Source organism: Sinocyclocheilus anshuiensis, unplaced genomic scaffold, assembly GCF_001515605.1.
Source record: "Sinocyclocheilus anshuiensis isolate Anshui unplaced genomic scaffold, SAMN03320099.WGS_v1.1 scaffold772, whole genome shotgun sequence".
NCBI classification, from domain to species: domain Eukaryota; kingdom Metazoa; phylum Chordata; class Actinopteri; order Cypriniformes; family Cyprinidae; genus Sinocyclocheilus; species Sinocyclocheilus anshuiensis.
The window spans coordinates 245,870-269,119 of record NW_015558592.1 but is presented as its reverse complement, the minus strand read 5'-3'; the positions used below and the strand labels follow the sequence as shown (position 1 = coordinate 269,119).

Below are 23,250 nucleotides of genomic sequence, written 5' to 3'. Positions count from 1 at the left end.
AGGTTCTTTATGGAACCATTTAGACAAAAAGGTTCTTCTATGGCATCGTGAAGCACCTTTATTTTTAAGCGTGTATTTACTCTCTGACAGCAGGAGGCGCTTCAGGAACACCAGATACGGCGTTTCCTTGGTTACCGCTGTAAACAAAGCAGCACTGCCTGAAACACTGCTTTAATATAAACTATACAGAGACGAGATTAAAAGAAAATACCACGTAAACTTTTCTGAAGACAGTCAGTTCCCCTCAGAAACACATTCATATAAACCCCCAAATCAATATTGAGGATTTTCTTCCAATAGTTCGTGCATCATGAACAGTGAGTGATCTATCTGCTACAGTATTTTTCTCTGTGCGTCCGAAATTTTCAAATCGCCGTATACCTTGAAACCGGTAATCAGCCCATGCCTAGTGTGTGTGTGTGTGTGTGTGGATGTGCCTCAGGGTTTGTGTGCCTCGGATATAGGAGGTGTTCTGGGAGGCCTATCCCAGCTCTGTCCAGTGTAGTGGAACAAAAGCCCAGTGTAAATTTGCCATTCTCTCCTGGATAAAACTCGGACAATGCTCTGATCTCATGTTATTCATGTTTGGCACCCAAGTGCTCCAACAAGCATAGGGGGCTCTCAGCATGGGCAGGGGACACACATACCATTGAACCGATCCGTTCTTTTTACAGGTTCCTGTAGTATCAAGCATTGCCATGGCCCATGGCGTCCTGTTGCAATCTACAACTGATGCAAGAGCTCTAGTAACATTCCTTAATATAGATCAACTAAATGTCTGCCTTTAACAGTTTATGTTATGCTATATGTTATGTTATGTTATGCACACTTTTTCTCCAGTTTGAAACCCCTGTCCTTTAGCCTCAGTGACACATGGGAAGGCGTGACATAGTTATTCTAAATGGAGTGGGTTTTAAGTGATGGATTCACCAGATGGAGAAGGTGGCGGCTAGCAGCCATTGTCCTTTGAATCTACATCAGATGCTCGAGTAGTTTACAGAAGCAGCAGAAACGGCGTAGCCTTGAACTCTGCTTGCACCAGGAAGACAGGCCGACAATTAATACGCTTGGGGATTAAAACAAAGATGTTTTGCAGGTCATTTTATTCAAGAACTGAGGGCGCTAGGTAGCTTTGCAGAAGGAAATGCTTGCAACCTGCCAGCATTAACTAAACATTTCAGTGGGCCATGAAATGTGTGCAAATGTGGGTATAGCTTAAATGGAAATGCAATCAAGTCAAAAGGTCTCTAATTGGCTCTGGGTTGGTGCCGGCACATGCGGTAGGGTGTTTCCAAACAGTAGCCAGTGGTAGTGTAATTTTCGGGGGGAATTTTATTGCTCTTTTTGTTACCAGGGTGAACCAGTATGCTTCTTCGGGTTTGGCAATGTCTAGAAGCCCTTTGGGGCACACATTAGAGCAATAATGGTGAAAACTGACCACATTTATCTTGCTGCGTGGAAGAAAGGCCACAGAGCTCTCAGCTTCATCCCCTAGACTACGGACAAAAGCAAGTCTGTGCCACCATTCTTGCCAGAACTATTTTTGAAAAAATGAACTATTTATTCACTTTCTGGTGTATTTAATTAGGCCGATAATAGCTGCTTTAGGGTTAGGGATTGCTGGGTTATGTCTCTAACTTAAGTATTTCCATGTTTGCTACCACTATCTGTCAGACTGGATGGTTAAAAGGCACTTGTCAACACTGGGTGTCATATACAGCTATATGTTTAAATAAATCACAGGTTGTTTCCAAAGGGTGAGGTTCTGAGTTGTCACACCTTGAATTCATCCGCCTGTGTGTGTGACACACCTATAATGAAAAAAAATTGTTTCCTTTATGGACCCAAAATATTGACTATATTGTCCATAAAACATTAGACCTTTGAGTTGTAAGGAAAAAAGGTTGGATTTATTTGAAGATCAAGCTTGGATTGTTTTGAACCAAGAAAAAAACATCGTCTTATATTCGGGTCAATACGGTAATTTATTAATTACATTTTAAATTCCCATTGTTAATATATTTTTAATCAAAATGTAACACTGCAATGATGTCAGTAATATTGCATTCTGAATTGCAGTTGGTCTTTTACATCTTTTTGTGTATACAGACACAGATTGTCATCTACACTGCATAGGCACAAAAACCACATTATGTGTTAGTGCACAGCTGATAGAAAACAAGATTTGCCTCTGTGACATTTCAGCCAATACATTAACGAGTGTTCTTTTGTTGCTTTGACAGCACTGCTGTTTCCTTCAGGAAATGCATTTGTAGTCAGTAAATAGAGATGTTCCAATATATAGCCAAGATATTGCAGTTAGATATTCTATTAAAAAACGTTAATGTTAACAAAATTGGCATGGACTCTGACCTCAGATGGTAGATGTTGTTGTGCTAATGCAGTGAAGTGAATGTATTTGTCTGCTCCACTGATGCAAAGAGCAAAGTTCATGATCAATAACTGCTGTCGACAGGCATACATCACCATTAGCGGTACCCACACTTCCTGTCGATGACTCTAACCTGACCTCGGTGACCTGTGCTCAGCACAGAAGAGGAAAGAGCCAGATGCACTCTGGTTCGTGTCCTTTAAACAGAGGAAATTTGATCTTCTCTTGGAAACCAAGGCTTTCGTTATTGCTTCCGGGTAGTATTCTGGGAAAATAATGGCATTTTGTATCTGAAACGGAGTGCTCTAGGAATGCAACCAGACATTGTGTACGTGTTTTTGTGTGTGTCTGTGTACAAGAACTGCTGATTGGATGATGAAGATCAATTGAGTGACGTTAACTAGTGATTAATCAGTTGCTGCAGTGATATGGGTAATGCTAACTGAATGATCAATCAGTGTTTGTTAAGATACAGTATGTGACCAGACATCATCTGTGTGAATTTCAGTGAACATGAAATGAAAACCGTATCGACTTTCTTAATACATGTTTCTGGTCTTATTGTGGATTATTTTAGTAATGTACGTTAATAAGAAAAAAAATCTTTAATCAAAATGTAATAACTTGTTCAGCCTCTGAAACAACTTTCTTTTTCAGCTGGTGAATGTTAACCAATACCTGCTCAGTGATGTTGTTCAATATTCATAGCCAATATTGACAGTATTGCTTATTTTTGCTAATTTTTCACAATTGAGTCCATTTTAACTCAAAAAAGTAATTAAGAAGTAAAATGTGTTGCAGATGCCGTATCATGTCAAATTTAATGTGTTTTTGAAACCAGTACTAAAAACGTTTGATTTATTCATTTGCCCGAAAAGGCCTATTTGCCTGGAATGCCTGAGAGCTCGTAATGCTTTGCAACAGAAGGTCAGAAATATTTCCAAAAAATGGCAATAATCGTAAAATAAACATTTCTGTAGTAAAGATGATCTGTGACAGCTGTTCGGCTTTTTAATTGTCCTCTCCAGCTGTGTTTCTAAGCCAAAGGTTTGTAAACTGTTAATAGACAGGAGGCATTCAGAATTATGATCATTTCAAATCAAGTCTTGCATAATTTGCTTTAACTTGTTTGCTGTCTTCACTGCACCCACTTTAACAAAAGCAAGCTTTATTTGTAGGCACGTAGAGAAAGCTACACTGAACAAAATTATAAACGCAACACTTTTGTTTAACTGTGACAATGTAGAGTTTATCTGTGTAATTCAAGACATCTTTGGTATTTTCATCATAATTAAGTATATTTATAATCCATTGCTAACCGACGTAGCCTTTTTACCATATGCTTTTTACAGTACATAACATCTTTTCTGTCTCAATCTGTGACAAGAAGCCACATCAGATCACAAAAGGAAGCATTTGACTGGTGTTGTGGAGTAAAAACATTCTAATGTTCTCTTTTGTAGGACAACAGGTTTAGAAACACTTCTCATTGCAACTCATTACAAGGGGAGTTTAGCTTAAGCATTTTAATTTAAGCGTGTTTAGCTTAGCTAGCTAACGGTAGGCTACCTGCAGCATCAGAGCAAGTGTAATTACTGCATTCACGCACTCCTCGGATGGTCTTTGGCTGTTTACCACAAACACAACATTTATCCATTAGTTTGATTTCAAATCTAAACATTGTCATTGAAAATGCTTTTTCAGAATTGCAATTCTTTTTTCTTTTTTTTACACCGTACAGTAATACAATCTTTCACAGACGTTTAAACACAATAATTCTTCAACTTCAACTTTATTTATTCCAGTCGGTTGTCAAGGCAACATTTTTCGTTTAAGTGTTTTTTGTTTTTTTTTACATTTTATTTTAGCTGTATTTCAAATACCAAAAATTTATAATATATAACATAATATATTAAAAAAAAAATTAGTTTGGTAATAATACTGCTTAGCAAGCACAATACTAGACTAGTGATTAGTTCAGTAATCCATGTTATTGTATTCCTCTAACATCTATTTGTCACTGTACACTTGTCAGCTCTGTGACTGAGGGTGGAGTCAAACTCAACGCAATCCCTCTTACTGCCCTCCCATTGGACAGTGCAGAAAGGAGGTGTGGTATACAGGAAGAGGGTGGTCCTACTCAGACCCGGAACATCTGTCTGACTGTGTGTGTGTGTGTGGATGGTGCACTTATTCAGACTCTGAGCTCAAGCTTATAGTTGTAGTCAGATATTAAAATATTCAGACTGCTTATACTGTAAATCCAGTGGAGAATTAAACCGGAGACCGAACTGTTTGGAAGACTCATTTTTTGTGTTGATCTTGTGGAGTAGAGGGAGTTTCGTCGGTTATTTCAGGACCAGATTTAATGGTGAGAGATGTATGAGCCGTTGTGGTCTGCGTGCTTCCCACACCGCAGCATTCAGGGCTGAGATCAACAAAGCTCTCACTGCCTGGATTTTACATGACGATGTGCTCTTGATGTGCCTTTCTGAGAGGTGAGCGTGCTGTCTTTGAATTAGAGAAATCAAAATGTGAAGTCACTTTAACATTGACATTTTAGGATGTTTGTTTCTGTATTTCTCAGCTAGTGTAGCTTTGTTAGAGTTTGTTGTGTGGGTTGCCGTGTGAAGATACATGGATACATGCCTGCCGATAAGCTTTATGCATACTTACCCTTTGGCCTCAGATGAACTGGTGTGTGTGCCTTTGTCTTTTTCATCCCAGGCCCTTATCTAAGTGAGTCATGTGATGCAGCCATAAAGTTCTGACCTCAACCGAGGAAGTGTTATGAATGGAATGAGACTGGTGTGCATTTTTCCTGTGGGTGTGCCAAGTGACATAATTACATATTTAATCAGCTATAAATAAACAGCCTGTCGATGATTTATTAATCTAATTTGTTACTGTCCTTTTTGATTTATGTTTGTCCATTTTGAATGTACTGATCTGTTTTTGTTGGATGTGAGTCAGAGGTTAGACATCTATCTATATATATATATATATATATATGTGTGTGTGTGTGTGTGTGTGTGTGTGTGTGTTTGTGTGTATACATGTTCACGTTTACTTCAATACTACACTCTACAAAATAAAGGTTCTATATTGGCATCTTTGATTCCACACTCTTAAAAAAACGTTTTCTAAAGGTGGTTTTCACAGCAGTGCCATACGTTTTTTATTGCCATTGATGGTTCCATGAAGAACCTTTAACATCCATGGAACCATTAAGGGGTTCTTTATAGGAGAAAAGGTTCTTTAGATGATTGAAATGTTATTAACATTAAAATAAATGGTTCGTTTTAGAACTGCTTGCTGAAAGGTTCTTTGGGGAACCAAAAATGGATCTTCTATGGCATCACTGCAGAAACACATCACTGTGAAAACTCCCTTTTGGAACCTTTACTTTTAAGAGTGTACTATAGTATCTTTGTCCTTTTCAGTATCATTTTGCATTGTGATCATAACTATGGTGACATTTGGATGGTGCTTTTTTACATGATAACCGCTGATACCTGTTGATGACCCTCCAGCAATAATTAATAACCAATATCAGCATGTGTGCTTTAATATTTGCTTGTCCAATCACTGTTGAGCTCGGGGAAACTCATTATATACTCAGCTCGACCACAATCCCCAGTAGTGAAACCATGGGATTAGCACATGTAATGCAGGCTGCTGAATCACAAACGTGCCTGATAACTGCAGACAGTGTGCGTCTGCTGGATAATACTGGTTCTCTGGACTCTGGAGGAGTCTGACTTTGGGGATTCATGCTTCAATGTTGCTGTAGAATGATGTGGGTCAGGGGTCTGTGTTTTGAAAACTATTCGACTTGTCTGCCTGATGGACAGCATTTTTTCATCTTTCCTCTCTAGTTGCCTTTCTTGTTTTGTCTAAGTGCTTTGATCCCCGAGAGGTGCATATGACCCCTGTGGGACGCCCCTGCTACTGTCCTGATGTTATTGATCACACATATAGCCCAAGTGAGCTTAAATGTGGCTATACGGCATCTGGTATACACAACAAGCTTACTATCTATCTGACTTAACAGGAACATAGATAATGGTCATATGTGGGTGTTTGACGTGACTTGTTTTTGGACATTTTGGGTTATCTTGCATGAATTAATAAATGCATATATAAGAATCTTAATATTTTCTCTCTTAAATGTTTTTTAATTAAAATTAAAACTAAATATACAAACTGTCTACATTTAGTATTGAATATTTTTTTTCAATTGATCTTGGAAGTCTGTGCAAAATACAACAGAGTATATCTAAATACCTACATAACAAACACTTACATTAGTCTTATGTTTTCTAAGTTGGCTTAGTTTAACCTTTATGTATAAATATCTTCCTTTATTGTTTTCTGTTTGTTTTCATACTTCTTGTTTTATTTCATTTGTTTCATATATTTCATTTCGTTGTTACATATAATGCAATCACTCTTTTCAAAACTTTGTCTTTTAAAACATTTGTTTAATAAAAGCTCTCATTAGCTTTTTTCCACCTTGTTATAGGCTATTCACACAGCAACGAACCCCTGAACTGCTCCCCGGGCACCGCAGCACGTGGCTGCCCACTGCTCCGGGTGTGTGGTCATGGTGTGTGTGTGTGTGTGTGTGTGTGTGTGTGTGTGTGTGTTCACTACTGTGTGTGTGCACTTGGATGGGTTAAATGCAGAGCACAAATTCCGAGTATGGGACACCATACTTGTCCACACGTCACTTCACTCACTCACATGGCGGATGAATCTCGTGGTTGCACATGCCAATAACAGACTGACATCACTTTGATTAGTTCAGCAGGGATCAATACTGTAACTTGCCATTAGGAACGTTGGCTTGTGACTGCTGGATGACAGACCAAAGGCCAGGGTTTGTTTTCTAGCTGGTCCTAGACTGGCCTGAGAGCTGCACTGGATGACCTCCATTATGTAAACTCTAAAATGGAAACCCATTCGCTCTTCTGCAGGCCCAGTGATCAAGGCTTCCAGAGTTATGGATTAGCTTTTAATGAGAGAGGCAGAAAATTACAGACAATGTCGCAAGCCTGTGGAGCTGTTGGTTTAGTGTTAGTTTCATGACTGCGTTTGATATCAGAGCACTGATGATGATGGATTTTTTTTCCGTGGCAATGACACAGGCACAAGATAAATGGCACAGGGGGAGAAAATGTCACAGAGAAAATAAGGAAAGACAGACTGACAGCCACACTTCTCATTAGATTATTCAGTGAGGTCTGTTGAGATAGTCTGGTGTTGAAGTGCTGTTGTCTTCCCTATAAGAGCTCTTTAGGTCATATCCTGGAAGAGATATGACTGCTGGCTACATCATGGGACCTCAAAATCCTGCTTCATATGTCCACACAATTGCTGTGCAATTATGTTATTATGGAGCTCCAGTGCTTGAGAGATGTTCGCTCTGGGATGTATGCATTAGTGCTGGTTTGGTTTAAAGGCACAGTATCTTAGGACTGTCTTTGAAGGCCTTCACAACGCTCTTTGCAATCGACTAGCATTAGAATGCTACTGTTCAAAAGTTTGGGGTTGTAATATTGTGAAATATTATTGCAATTTAAAATAGCTTTTCTATTTTAACATATTTTAAAATGTACTTTATTTCTCTGATTGCAAAGCTGAATTTTCAGCAGCCATTACTCCAGTCTTCAGTGTCACACAATCTATCTGTTGAATATATTTTGTGGAAACTTTGATACATTTTTTTTAAAGATTCATTTAAAAAAAAATTTAAGCATTTATTTGAACTGTATTTTGTAACAATTTATTTTATGATATAACACTGTATTTTCTGTCACTTTTGATCAATTTAATGCATACTTATTTATGTTTCAAATTTAAACAAATTTAAATTATTTTAAGACTACATATTAAAATATCTTGTTCCTATTATAACCGTTGCACCAGCAAAGAAAGAAAATGCAAATTACCCATGAGCAGTACATTTCCCATGACATCACTTAAGTTGTGTGCCTCTTTGAGAACCCTCTCTTTTACAAATCCAACCGCCCTAACTCTTTAGATGGTGCCTAAATGTGGTGAGACTGTTAATGAAAGCGATTACAACTCTTTAAAGCAACACAAAGCTGAAACGGGCTCACTTGTCTTTCCATGTACTGTATTTGAAGAATGCACATATTTTAATAATCTTTAGAATGCTTTGCTTGCAAGCTATGCATGTAAGATCTGTTCATTCCATTGGCGATTGACCGATAAACAAATAGTGATTCGGTCTCCTCCACATTCAGCTGTTTGCAGTGAAAAGCAACAACAACCTAGATAGACATGCTGACAACAACTGAAGACAAAGCGCTCTGTGATCTGAAGTGGTGGAAGTGTTGATGACCACAGTTACCAATATTTGTGCGAAACTGGCAGAAATTTCCGTTGCTTCTTTTAGTTTATTTCTCTTACAATCTGTATGTAGATTGAGGATAATAAGTAATAATTTTTTTACTGTACAATTAAAAGCAGCCTTGCTGAGAAGAGACTTCTTTTAAAACATTAGAAAATATTACAGATCCTAATTTGAACACTATGTGTGAATGTTATAATAAATGTATTAAACCAGAGCTGTTGTAATGATTATTATCATTATTATTGTCTTACTTTTTTATTTTATTTTACAGAACAACAGTAAAATTACAATACTAACATTTGTGAATGTTGATTAGAGTTCTTGCTTTTTCTCAACTTTTATTTTGGCGGAAACGCGCAGGAAGACCTCAATGCTTATTTTTGTTGACAACAGATTTATAAATGAGTCTCATTACAAATACGTCGTACGTATTACATTGTCACATGCCTTATAAAAATTCATAAAATGTGACTGAGCAACTGATGCAATTTGAACCCTGGCTAACGAGCAGATAGCACCGCGAGCTCGTGCAGTGCTGTCAGAATACATGCAATGCACGCGTGTATTGGAAAACATATTGTTCTGCAGTTTATTTACTAATTGTTTAAGGCCATTTCGCAATTTCAATCATCATACAGTAACCAGCAACAATCACCCCTTCCTCTTCTCATTGAAGACATGCGATGCAGTCCTAAACAGTTTCTCGCTGTCGGTGCTTGTAATGATTTTTGCGTCTTTCTCCGACAGTTTAAATGCTTCCACACTGCTGACGTGTGTGCTGCATAATAAAGAGTGCGCACCTCTCACTCTGCGCTGGTTACTATTTGATCGCATCTTATCATTGTTCGGTACAATTTATTCGGTCTTTTCGCTTATTCGGCCGAACACCGAAAGAGCTTTTTTATGCTATTTTCGGCCGAATAATTTCGGTTGCCGAACATTCGGTGCATCCCTAGTATATAAGCAGCATGCAGCTCTACAGATGCTCTCAACATGCCAAATTGCTATTCAAAGAAAGATCAAATGTACAGTGGCCTAAAAAAAGGTCACTTTTGAACACTGAAGTCACATTTAAAATGTCTGAATGTCACTGCATCAGATACCAAGTGTCAAACCAAGTGGCATCTACAAACAAATGCTGCTAGAGTTTTCCAGAAGTAACTTCACTTTTCTGAGCCATTTTTTTGCAATAACTTTTAACCAAATGGTCTCAAGGTGATTATAGTGGATAGTGGATTCAAGTGTTTTGCTTGAAAAGTATACTATTTGTCTTTAAAACAAATGCTATGCAAAGACATTTACATATTTTTAAGTGTGTCTTATTACATTTAGATATTTAAAGTGTGGCTGATGTGTTCAGATATTTTTTCCCCATTGTATCATGTTTGTATTTAGCGTAACATTGTATCATGTTTGTATTTAGCGTAACATTGTATCATGTTTGCTCTCAACTTTCATTCTTGAAACCATTCATTTGAAATATGCTGAAGTGTAAACATGCTTCATGATTTTGATGAATTCCCATAATGCACTGACTCATGATCCAGCATGAATGGGAATTGCTTCCCGGTGCAGGATCAACACAGCCATTCATAAAGATCGAACTTTGCTTACATAAAGAGGCCTGGCCACCAGGGTGGAGCACGGACATACGAGGGCTGGGCTCTCGTGGATTAGATCCACTGGTGTATGACAGAGAGAGATATTTCATAAGACAAGTGTGTTATGGAGGCATTTTCATGCCAGTTGCTGCACGGACATGCACATTACTTGAGATTTACCTTCCTTCACATGTTCCCTCCCACTTTTCTTGAATGTGCTTGTTGTCAGTATTCACTTTTATACTCACTATACGCTTTTATAACTGTTGCGTGCATGATTTTTGTAGCAAAATATCGGTCTTGTCGTGGGTAGACCTTGATTTTAGTCTCCTGGGACTGAACTCTAATAGAGACGGTACAAGGTTTGCAGAATTTGATACCATTCCCCTCCAACAATTTATCTGAATTGCTTTGGAAGAGGAGGCTGGGAGTATCTGGACAAGTGCTTAATGCTGCGAGTTAATGTTAACCATTTTCAAGGACAGTGTTAGTTTAGTATTATTTGTATTCTGTTTTTGTATTTATTAATATTTTGATTTGGCTTTTATTTTAGTTTAAACTTCAGTAATTTGATATGCTTTTGTGAATTTTATTTTTATTATTATTTTTTTATTTTTGATTATTATTTTTTTAAATATATTTTCGTTAGTTGCCAAGGCAACATTTCTAAATTTTTTTGGCCAAGGCAACATTTCTAAGTTTTTAAGTTTAAGATTTTCATCTTTATATTTTATTTCAGCTTTATTTCAATTAACGAAAATAATTTTTAATAGTTATAGTTTTAGGTAACAACTACAACACTCTCAGGGATGCATATCAAATTAAATTGACTTGAACAAGGGCAGAGCTGTAGTGGCCTGAATTTGTTAAACATGCTTTTTTTCAGTTGACAGATGTCCATTTAGAAAAGACAAGCTTATACATAAACAAACTGGCTGTTTTATGTGTTTTACAAGCACAGCGAGACTCTTATTTTATTTGGGCTTTGGGAAAGATGTCATTTTTTATTAGGGATAAAATGTTATGCTCGGTTCATAGCACAGCACATGTTTGCTTTCATTTAGGCTAGCTGCTGATTCTATTACTATTTTAGTTATATAAATATTTTAGTCACCTGTCTCGGTACAGACTGTGGTGACCCATGAGCAAATGAGCTGAAAAGATGAGGAGCCGACTGTCATTTTTTATACATTGACACGTTTGTTGGTTTTGTAATAATAACTTTCCTGCGCTAGTCTTTTATTTTTTATTTTATTTTTTTTAATGTTTACATTTCAGGGGTTTCCCAGGATGTAAAGATTATTTAGCTCCCTGGCGATCCCAGTTCTTCGTTTGGACAAGATGTGGATTTGGATTACCAGTTTTTATTTTGACATTTGTCAGATAAGCTCTGCATTGTATGTGGTTTGAATAAAGGAACATAATATTTGCTTAGCAGTGTTCGTGGGTCATAGTTTGGATCAGACCTTGTGAACAAGGACATCTAGCAGCGGCACGATTAAAATCTTCCACTTGTTAATGATTTACTGGCATACTGTGTGCTTGCATTATTCACTTGAAAGTAAAAAAGTAAATAAAAAATGATGTGAAATGTGATTTGGGCATGTTTTCGTGAGATTCACTAATCTGCTAAATGAATAAATGTTACTGAGAGCGTCTTTGTTCTCAAAGCTTGCTCTCATGTACAAATTTGAAAAAAAGCAACTTAAAATACCACAAACCAAGATGCAGTTCATGTCGTCTTTTGTTCAAGTTGATCTAATAATAGACGTGGTATCCATTCTTATGGTGTGAAGTGTGTGGTCTTTGCCCACTGATCGTTGGACCAACTGGCCGGGCCGGAGCTATTTTCACACAAAGAAATAAACCCAGTGGTGAGAAAATTCCCAGCCTTGCTCAGGAGAACAGCTGTGTCTAGTCTGCTGGGTTATCGCTGCTAAATAGTTACAGTGTGAGAATCGAGATTCTCTTCCACGTTGGGAAAAAAAATCACACAAGGCCGTGTTAGTGTGAACATCCAGATTGTTGACATGGCCGAGTGAATCATTCGTTTCAGCGCTCCGAAAAAAGAAGAGTTTCCTCTGCAATTTTGCTTCCTCTTTGTCTTCCTTTCTTCCTTCCTTTTTTCTCTCTTTCTCATCTGTGAGCCATAGTTTTACCTTTGAATCTTGTTTGATCTGAATGAGTTTACTTTCTTTGAGAAAAGAGTTGAAGATTAGTTGCATTCATACTAATTGACCTACATTTTTCAGTAACATGACAGTCTCTCAGATGTTTTCTACTGTAGCTTTTCTGGCATCAAGCTGTTTTCTTCAATCAGACATGTTATAGCATAACAAAATGCTGACAAAACTTTTTTTTTTAAATGCATACTGTGCATGCATCCTTATAACCTAATAAGCTGAGGCAATAATCAAACACACTCACATAGAATATCCTTTCTTGATTTCAAAAGCATTGGAAGGTTCATTTGATTTTTAGTAAATCATTCTGAAGATTCCTCAAAACTAATTAATTTAAATTATCAAAGTGTTCACAGATGTTCTTGCATGACATTGCATTTGTATTGTAAATAAGCATTCAGTTAAATACTCTTTTGTATTATTATGTTAAATTCATTTAGATAAATTGTGTTATTTAGTTTTATTAGTTGTGTTTAAATTTGAGTTTTGAGTCCAGCTCGGGTCATTTTTTTGGTCCGCCACTTCTTTATCCTCATCATTTCCTGTGAATTCTCCACCGTCTTCTAAATAAAAGAGGCAAAAGCCTCCAAAAATTACATTTTATATTTTGATTCTGATGGTTGTATATAATTACAAATTGTAAATTGATGGAATAATTTTTAGCATTTTCTTTTCTCAGATGAGCTGCAGACAAAACATTCAGAGGTCAAACCGCATGGCAGATCATGTTGGGCATCGCCGTTTAAGTCTGTGTTTGGGTATAATGGCACTATAAACCTGCTCTGCAGGGTCAAGTACACTGAGCAGATTTTACACAAACACACGTACTATAAGCTCCAGCCTAATCTTGAAGCCATTTAAGCCGTTATGTCCCTGTTCTTCTAAAGGGAAACATCTGGTCACTTTGAGCTTCTGGGTCTGATCGTAAATTCAGAGTGAAGTTTATGTTTGACTTCTTTGGGGTCATGATGGCTTTAGCGCTAGAGCTCAGACTGGTCTACTCATTAAAACAGAACTGGATGAAGATAAAGTTGGGCACGGTAACTTTCTCAGTTATTCCTAATATGGTGAAAGGGAAGATGAGCACGGTTGTGTCTTTTGAGAGGTCAGTTTCATTGTGTGAGGTCTGAGGATAAAGACTACAGACAGTGTCTTTTGTTTTATGAAATCTGGGACATCTGGGGGATGTAGATGAAACAAAGTCATTTGACAGCCACTTTTATTATGAAGAGGCACAAATTACAAGGACAGTCCCTTGGAGTAACCTGGGGTTTTTCCATCCAAAAAAAAAAATGTAAAAATTAGTCAGCATTTGCTCACCATTTTGTTGTTCCACATCCATTTAAAAGGAGCAAGTTTTGTTAAAAGTTCATTCAGTTCAAAAAGGATATAAAAAGCGGTTCATGCACTATATTTCAAGTTGTATTATGCCATACGATAACTTTGTGTGAAGAACATACCATATGTCTTGATGTGCAGAAGCTCAAATTGTTTTTTTTTCATTTCTGTTTTACAACTTACTTCTTTCACAGTGTTTATAGCTCATGGATTGGCCTTTTTGGTGTTCAACCCAAAAACAACCTTTTGGTTCCCATTCTAGATAACATATTACACCACCACACCTTGGTTTTTGTAAAACAACTGTTGTTTACTCTTGAGAGTAAAAAGAAAACAAATTCATCAAGTTCTAATATTCGATTTTACTCATTTTGTTGCTTTAGCTTTTTGTCTTAATCCTTGTGAAGAGCACCTCTGATTTTTCCACTGTTAAAATGCAATATTCTCATGCAGTTGCCTTTCACTGATAGACACAGATCCTCTTAAATTGCCACATTGGAATTATAAGGTTATATCTGCATTCTGAACGGTTTTGAGATATTGAGCTTCAAAGATTTTGCATTCCATATACTTTACAGATAGAATCTTTTTGTTGTCTTAGTAAAAAGTCTCAAAATGTACACAACTTAAAAAAAAGTCACATTATGTAAATAAGCGGTCACAAAATAATATGTGAATAACTGTTTTGACAAAAATGTCAAAACTGATAGATAGAACCTTATAATTCCAAGGTGACAAAAGATTGAAGGATATTACCTGTAATGCACATTATAAACAAGGTTTAGTGGCAAAATAATTTGTTTTCTTTCTGTAAAGTGGTTCACACATAAAAGCACCCAATAGTGTAAAATGATAGCTCATTGCTTTTATAGCTGTTTTATCTGTCTACATATTGCTTTGCATGTTGAATCATGCTGCTGTGTATTGCTGGAGTTTATGAGGCTTATGTGAGTGTTGTAATGGGTAATAAGATCATACAGTGCTGGCATTATGAGTCTTACTGCACAAACACAAATTGATAATCCAACATCTCATTTGTTGTAATTTGGGGTCGGTAAGATTTGTAGATGTTTTGAGAATAATTTCTTATCCTTACTAAGGCTGCACTGATTTGAAAAATTAAGTAAAAACAATAATATTCTGAAATATTACTACAATTTAAAATAACAGTTTTGTATATATATTGTATATTGTAAAATGTATTTTTTTCCTGTGAGGGCAAAGCTGAATTTTCAGTAGTAATTACTCTTTAGTGTCACATGATCCTTCAGAAATCATTCTAATGTGCTGATTTGGTGCTCAAGAAACATTTCTTATCATTATCATTGATAATGTTTTTCAGGATTCTTTGATTAATATAGAGTTAAAAGAACCGCATTTAATTGAAATTTTTTATTTGTAGCAGTGTAAAAGTTTTTACTGTTGTTTTTAATCAATGTAATGTATCCTTGCTGAATAAAAATATTCATTTCTTTAATAAATGAATAACCCAAAACGTATGAATTCTAGTGTGACTGTGCAAAGTATAACCAAAGCCTTGATTGTGATTCGTTTCAGCTAGATTTTATGCACCAATACAGATACTTTGCATATTGCTACTGGTCTTCAGTGGGAGGTCCAATGTAACCTGTTTGTCAGGAGTATATTAATACATGAATATTTTAGTTTGAATACATCACACATCTCATGTGACAGCCCTGGTTGGCGGTATGATTTTCAGTCATGTGTTTTGCATTGAGCTCTGTCTCAGACTCTCAGCATAGCCATCCATATTTTCAGTGAACTAAGAAATGATTCGCAGAAATTATTTTTTTTATTTGTAGCTTTGTCACCCCTCCTCATTTTCTCTTTTTGTTTTTTTTTTGGACAGGGGGTCATAGCTAAAGTGAGACACATTTGACTGGCTGGGCCTCTGGCCATGATGGCCCCACGTAAGCGAGGAGGGCGGGGCCTGTCATTCCTCTGTTGCTGTCTAAAGAAGAGCGACCATCCCGAGATCACCTACCGCCTCCGCCATGATAGCAACTTCACACTGCAACGCATGGAGCCCACCCTGCCTATGCCCCCCACCGAGGAACTGGATGCCATGTTCACTGAACTGGTGGTATGTGCTGTAACATGACCTCTATACTCTTTCTTTTGTTTTATTTATTTCCCAAACTCTTAACTGGATGGATGGATGGATTGGTAGGTAGATGGATGGATGGATAGGTAGATGGATGTGTATGTAGATACAGTAGATATGTAGATGGATGAGTAAGTAGATGGGTGGTAGATGTTTAGATGGATGGATTGGATGGATAAATGAATGGATAGATGTATGGGTAGGTAGATGCATGGATGGATGGACGGATGGATGAATGTATGGGTAGGTAGATGGTTAGATGGACGCATAGTTGAAAGGACGAATGGTAGGTGGATGGATGGGTGGGTGGGTAGATTGATGGATAAGTAGATGGATCAATGGATAGATGGGTAGGTAGATAAATGGGTGGATGGATGGATGGATTGTTGGATGGGTCGGTGGATGGATGGATGAATGAATATATAGATAGATTGGTAGAGGAATAGATGGCTGAGTGCGTGGATGGGCGGATGGATGTTTAAGTAGATATGTAGGTGGATGGATGCATAGGTAGATAGAGCACTCATTGTAGTTTAACTTTATTTTGGTTTATGTATTTTATTCAACTTTCTATTGAAGCTTGATACTCTAGATCTTTGGACACAAGCCACTTTGAAAGTCAAATCTGGTCTTTGGTTTTGTCAGACATAATATTGGAAGGCATGTTAAGGATAACTTAATAAAACCGAGAGGAACTTGTCTTTCATCCCATGACGGGTTTTCACCATTGCATTTTTTGCTAAGACAGAACATACAGAGTTCATTAGCATGCAAGCCCACGTGGCCAAAAATCACAAATGGAGCCTGTTAAGTGGGTTCATTCAAAATAATCCCATCGGAATAGTTAGAAAAATGCTTGTTCTTCAGTTGAGTACTGCTTTGCTCTACCATTCCTCCATTTGTGGAGTGAATCAGTGCTTGTCTTGGACTCCGTAATATGGGGAATCCAAGCATTCTCTGCTAATGGTCCAGTAAAGAGTGTTAGACAATGCATGTTCCCTCATGAGCTCTGCTGACTCCATTGAGTAAGAGAACGTCTGTATGTCTCATGCCCACCAGCGCGTGACCAGCAGGCATTTGGCACAGATGGGCTCATGGATGACTTGCATGCGCCAGACTCCATCCCATATGCAGCCTGTCCCCTGCTGAGTCTTTGAGGATTCACAGTGAGCCACAACTGAGGCATCAATCAGTGTCATGTTGACTTGATTTAACAGGAAAATGCTTCTAGCAGGCTTTTGATTATGTGTCGATTTGAGGTGAGAAAGCAGTCCTCCTCATGAAGTTGAAAGATAGCTGCTTCTATCTAAATGGCTTTTAGTGAGTGTGAGGGATGGCAGAACAAAATCTCAGGTTCAGGTTTTTCCTGCAGAGACATAAAGAGGGAGAAAGTATGAGAGAACAGTCTGGACAAGATCAGATTTTGACCTGCCTGCTTCTGCAATAGATGTGGTGTCTGGATGTGATGTTCTCTCTCTGGAATCTCTGCTCAAATATACATGAGTACTTACAAGTTGGATTATACGATTTCCCTGTATTTCTCATTCTTTTTATCCTCATTATTTCCTTATGCAGCCTGTTAAAGTGGTCTCGGGACCTGCTCGTTGTATGTGTCTCTCACATGATGTTAATTAACTTGTGCCTGAACATCTGGACTGAATATGACCAACTCAGGCCAGAACTGCATCATGGGAATGCACGGAGGTCACAGGAGTGTACAGGCATTAATTGATGGTTTACATGACTAAATCTTTTGTTTGCCATGAAGAAACAAGGACTCTCTATCTCACACAGAATTGTGGGAAATTAACCCCCGCTTGAGGGTCAGTGATATCCAGAGGCTGATGTCAGAATTTAAGTCATGTTGGTTTTGTCAGGCCTTATTGCTGACTGGATAGGAAGCCTGTGTGTGTGTGTCACTGCCAAATCAAATATCATTTTGTTGTCATTCATTCATTCTTGTACATTTTACATTCCTTATTTATTTTTTTGTCTATATCTGTCGGTCTCTGTCTAAAAAAATTTATTATTTATTTATTTATTTTATGCATTTATTTAATACCTAATATTTTTTTATTTGCATAAATATAATACATATTCAGTACCACATTATATTATATTATATTATATTATATTATATTATTAGATTAGATTAGAAATAAGCAACCTAAAGTGTAAAATTTAGGCATTTAACGGTATTAGAATGTGACAAAAAAAAAAAAATTTTAAAAGGTGAAACAGTCCATTGTATTTTAAATGACAAAGTATACATTATTTTAAAACCTCTCATCTCTTTCTCCCACAGGATGAGCTGGATCTCACAGAAAAACATAGAGAGGCCATGTTTGCCCTTCCTGCCGAGAAGAAATGGCAAATCTACTGTAGCAAGAAAAAGGTAAGAAATTGGCACTGGAAGGTACTAGGCAGGGACTCCCGTCACAGATGCCTTTTGCATTTTCTGAAAGACCTGAACGTATAGCTTGGCATTAACCACACATAGCAGTTTCCTAAAACAACTCAGTTTCCTGCGGAGACATTTCATCTGGCTTGACTGTAGAGTATGAAACTGAACAGCTAAATGTATGAACACATCTCAGTCGTACTGTACATCCAAAAAAGGACCTAATGTAAACGCTGCTGCTCTAGCACAGGCTTGGCTTTGGGACTGAGAAGTGGTGTTGAGTGCAAGGGTTTATTTTCACAGTACGTGTGATATGGGTCTGAGGAGTGAGAGGTAACAGAACCCAGGCTGCACTGACACACTCTGTAAACCCTCATTTATAGGAGCCCTTTATACCAGTGGAACTAAAGAGCAAACCACACCGCAGTGGTCTGGGGTTTCTCTGCAGCTGCTGGAGTGCATGACCAGTTACCTGGTCACGACCCACCAGGGGAGCGCTCTTCAGCTGCTGACCTATTGTCCTGTAAAACACTTAAAAAATAATACTGTCAATCATTATGATGTTAGGAATGAAGTTTATTCTCATTCATATATTAAAGCAAACATTTATGTTGATGTTCTGTATGATGGATCAAGGCTTTGTAAGCTTATACACTGGTAGAGATGGAATTTCAGTTAAAAGTTTTATATCTTATTTCTGGCTAAAGGAGGATAGTTCAGCTAAAAAAATAACATACCCTCATGTCCCTCCAAACATGTATGACTTTGGTTCTTTCATGGAACACAAAAGAAGATATTAAAAAAATAAATAGTATTTTTAGTCATACAGTGAAAGTCAGTGGGGTTTAGATTTCAAAATGTGTTCTTTTGTGTTCCCCAGAAAAAAAATACGTGAAGTCATGTTAGTTTTGTCTCATCTTGTGGCTGACTGGAGCATGTCACTGCCAAATTATATATTTAATGCAACAAATAAATAGTAAAAAAACAAAAACAAAAAAATGTTTTACTCAGTTTTATCTACTTCTATGGAAGCTAGTTTCCACCACAGGATAAAAAAAATGTAAAAGGTTTGTGGCTTATTTCAGAATTCTGACTTTTTTCTCACAATTGCGAGTTTATTTCCCAAAATTCAGAATTTTCTTCTCAGAATTGTGATTTTTATATCTCCCAGTTGTGAGTTTATATCTTGCAATTCTGAGAAAAAACATCCAAATTGCAAGATATAAACTCGCAATTCTGACTTTCTCACAATTTTGACTTTTTACTCACAATTCCAAGTCTTTATCTCTCAATTCAAACTTTATTTCTTGCAGTTGCGAGTTTATAAATTGAAATTGTGAGATACAAAGTTGCAATTCTGAGAAAAATTGTCACAATTGAGAGATGTTAACACAATTGTGATTGTACAATTCGAAATTGCGAGATATAAACGAACAATTCAAATAAATAAATGTCAGAATTTCAAGATGTTAACTCAAGTTTATAACTTTAAGTTCACTACTTTAAATTGTGATATGAACTCACAATACTTAGAAGAAAAGTCGCAATTTTGTAAGATGTAAACTCGCAAAATTTAGCCAGAAAGAAAGTCTGATTTGTGCAATTAAAAAGTCGCAATTACCTTTTTTATTTTTTTATTCCATGGTAGAAACAAGCTTCCATAACTTTCTCTGTATTTTATTTTATGATTTTTATTTTACTTCATTTTACACTGTTTCAGAAAAACATGTATGCTGCAATATCCCAGCTCAATAAAACACTGAATGCAGCATGTCAGCCAACTACACCTGCAAGGCCTGAATCAAATCTCCTCCCAGTGGAGTTTTGGGGTCTGAGCAACATGTGGAACCAACACTGTGCAATATAATGAGTGCTAAAACTACTGTCAAGACGTTGAGGCCAAAGTACATGTGAATGTCTGGTATGAAGTATTTGTGTTCATAATAAGTATAATGAGATCTTTCTCACCCTTCGTTTTGGTTTCAAACTATATTTTTATTAATCTCTAAACCCCTATGGTCCAAAATAGTTTAGTTAAATTGTATAATTGCAGAATGTGGTTATAAAACAATGGGTGGACTTGTTAAATAAGATTCCTGGAAGCTTATCGGCTCATGTGGTGCGCGAAACCCCCCAAAACAACCCCAATTCCCAATTCCAAACTTACCCTGTCCAGCACAAGTCAATCTTAGCCTGAAAGAGCAAGCAGCTGCTATATTATAGACACTTGAGCATAGCACAAAACACTGTGGTATTGTTTCCCAACCCCAGGCTTTGTATTAAAAGCTTTAAAGAAACAGTTACTCTGGGAAAAGGCATGTTTTGGACTGAATTGTAGCCTTTTAACCCTCTGCCAGAGCATTTAACTCAACATTAGGAGTGAAGTAGTGCCGGAACTCAGTGTCTTGTGTCTGTTTTCAGGTAACAAGAAGCATTTTAAACAAGGTGTCAGCTGTGGACACTCGCACACATAAAATATATCTGTTCACAAGCACTTTTGGATTGTTGGATGCGATTTTGTGGGAATCGCAATGGTTAGATAAGTTATGTTCTCACACATTGTGGCTGTGGAAGTGCTTGAGAACCTGGCAGTACAAAGAGATCTGTGTTGGTGTGGAGGACAGTACAGTGACGTTTGTGTGTCAGACGCTTGCGGTTTCAAATCAGAATTCACCCTATTTACATTTGTGCTGTAAATAATTCATCAGCCTATGCTATTCTAATTAAAAAAATATGTATCTTCATAATCTTTGGTAAACCCTTCTTATTTTTGAATTCCTCCTCTTTATCATCCACTCACATCTATCTATCTATCTATCTGTCTGTCTATCTATCTGTCTGTCTGTCTATCTATCTATCTATCTATCTATCTGTCGTAAATGTGTGTTTATATGATTTCAGTATCCAGGCTAATCTTTAGTTTTTCCATAGGAACAGGAAGAGAATAAGGGGGCAACCAGCTGGCCTGAATTCTACATCGATCAGATCAATTCTATGGCTGCTGTAAGTATGACTAACGAACTAGACAGCAAATAATGAACACTTCCCTGACCACACTCATTTCCGTCTTTGCCCTGAGGACAAAAAATTATCTTAGTCAAGTGAGAGTCATTAAACTCACATATGTTGCCCTTGAGGAAGTTGTTGGGGATGTAGGTGTTTATCGAGTGGTAAACAACTATAAATATTTCATAGGACAAAGGGCACTGATGCTCAGATAATTGGTGAAGCTATAAATTCAATCACATGTTATAGCACTCTTGTGTATTTGTATTTAGCACTTTTTGTATTAAAACTAGTGATTTTTTTTGTCAGTTTATATGCAATTACATACTTTAACCAAACTGGCAAACCTGGCAAACTTTGGTCAGTCCATTAATTATTTACCTCTACGTTAAATATTACCGCCAGAGGAAGTCCCTGCTGACCCTGGAGAAGGAGGATGAGGAGGAGAGGAGTAAGACCATAGAGAGCTTGAAAACTGCTCTCCGTACACAGCCCATGAGGTACTGCCTTTAACACACACACACACACACACACACACACACACACACACTAGGGGTCATTCCATGACAGTATAATTCTTTTTAATTACTCTGAGCACATTGCCTTACACATGGCTGTGTGTAAATGGAGCGTCTCTCTTTCACTAAGTGCTTCATTAAATTACAAGTGCATACAGTAATTTGTCTTTGCAGAGTATTAGATCTACTGCTCAATTCCTGTTTTGAGTGATTCAGTTTTACTCTTTTTAGTGAAGTCTTCACTCATAATAATGAGTGCATCTCAAAATCAATAACAAAAAAAATAGAAAAATATATTTTGCTTTAAGAAAAAAAAACAATTTCAGAATTATTTAAAATTGTTTTCCTTGTGCCATTATTTTTCATCATAGTATATACAAATATGTACACAAATGTGAAATATTTGTCATCTTAATAGTAAAACAGAAATTTTACATTTAAATGCTTTAAATTATTGAAAATATTATGTACAAAGGATTATTTTGGGCTGCTTTTGTGCATATTTAATACAATTATTATTATTATTATTATTTATATTAGTTTATTATACATTATTATGAATATATTAACTAACCCTAACATATTTAATTAATTGTTTGTAAAATATCACATGTGAATTTAAAGGCACTGTGACATCTGCAAAAATGATCACAAATTTGTATTGCTGTCTCCCAGGAACCATTTACCAGCGACTTAATTTTGCTTGGCTCTCCATCATGGTGGTAAAGGCCTGAGCAACTTTTCTCGTGCAACCGTTTTTGAGGCTACAACAGAAAATGCACTTAAAATTCAGGATATTAAGTTTACATTTTCCATGTGTCCTCCTACCCGAGTAGAAATGTCTTTTCATCTGCTTGGCCTGACCTCTCTGGTGCTCCTCAAGGTTTGTGACACGCTTCATAGACCTCGATGGACTGACGTGCATCTTGAACTTCCTGAAAACGATGGACTACGAGACCACCGAATCTCAGATCCACAGCTCACTGATCGGCTGCATTAAAGCCCTGATGAACAACTCTCAGGGACGTGCCCATGTGCTCGCTCATTCAGAAAGCATCAACATCATCGCTCAGAGCTTGGCCACCGAGAACATCAAGACCAAAGTGGCTGTTCTGGAGATCATGGGTGCTGTTTGCTTGGTGCCTGGAGGACACAAGAAAATCCTGGAAGCCATGTTGCACTATCAGAAGTTCGCCTGCGAACGTACGCGATTTCAGGTGGGCGGAAAATTCAAGACTTGATGGTTTCCCTCACTGGGCCACATTGGGTCTCATTCTTTAAACATAAATCATTCATAAAACCAG

The 23,250-nt window shown here is 37.2% G+C and overlaps 1 protein-coding gene across 3 annotated transcripts in view; it reads left to right on the top strand.

Annotated features, from left to right (window-relative positions):
• Positions 1-23,250, top strand: part of LOC107679992 (disheveled-associated activator of morphogenesis 1-like) — a 46,954-nt gene that overhangs the window by 5,087 nt on the left and 18,617 nt on the right. For 2 of the 3 annotated variants that reach the window (XM_016475729.1, XM_016475728.1), the window contains exons 2-6: positions 15,767-16,000; positions 18,327-18,416; positions 21,354-21,425; positions 21,834-21,928; positions 22,830-23,163. In XM_016475729.1, the coding sequence (XP_016331215.1) occupies positions 15,815-16,000; positions 18,327-18,416; positions 21,354-21,425; positions 21,834-21,928; positions 22,830-23,163 (777 nt within the window). In that variant the 5' untranslated portion in view covers positions 15,767-15,814. Of the gene's footprint in view, positions 1-4,801; positions 4,891-15,765; positions 16,001-18,326; positions 18,417-21,353; positions 21,426-21,833; positions 21,929-22,829; positions 23,164-23,250 lie in introns of those variants that run through there. The other variant, XM_016475727.1, reaches the window with a different exon arrangement.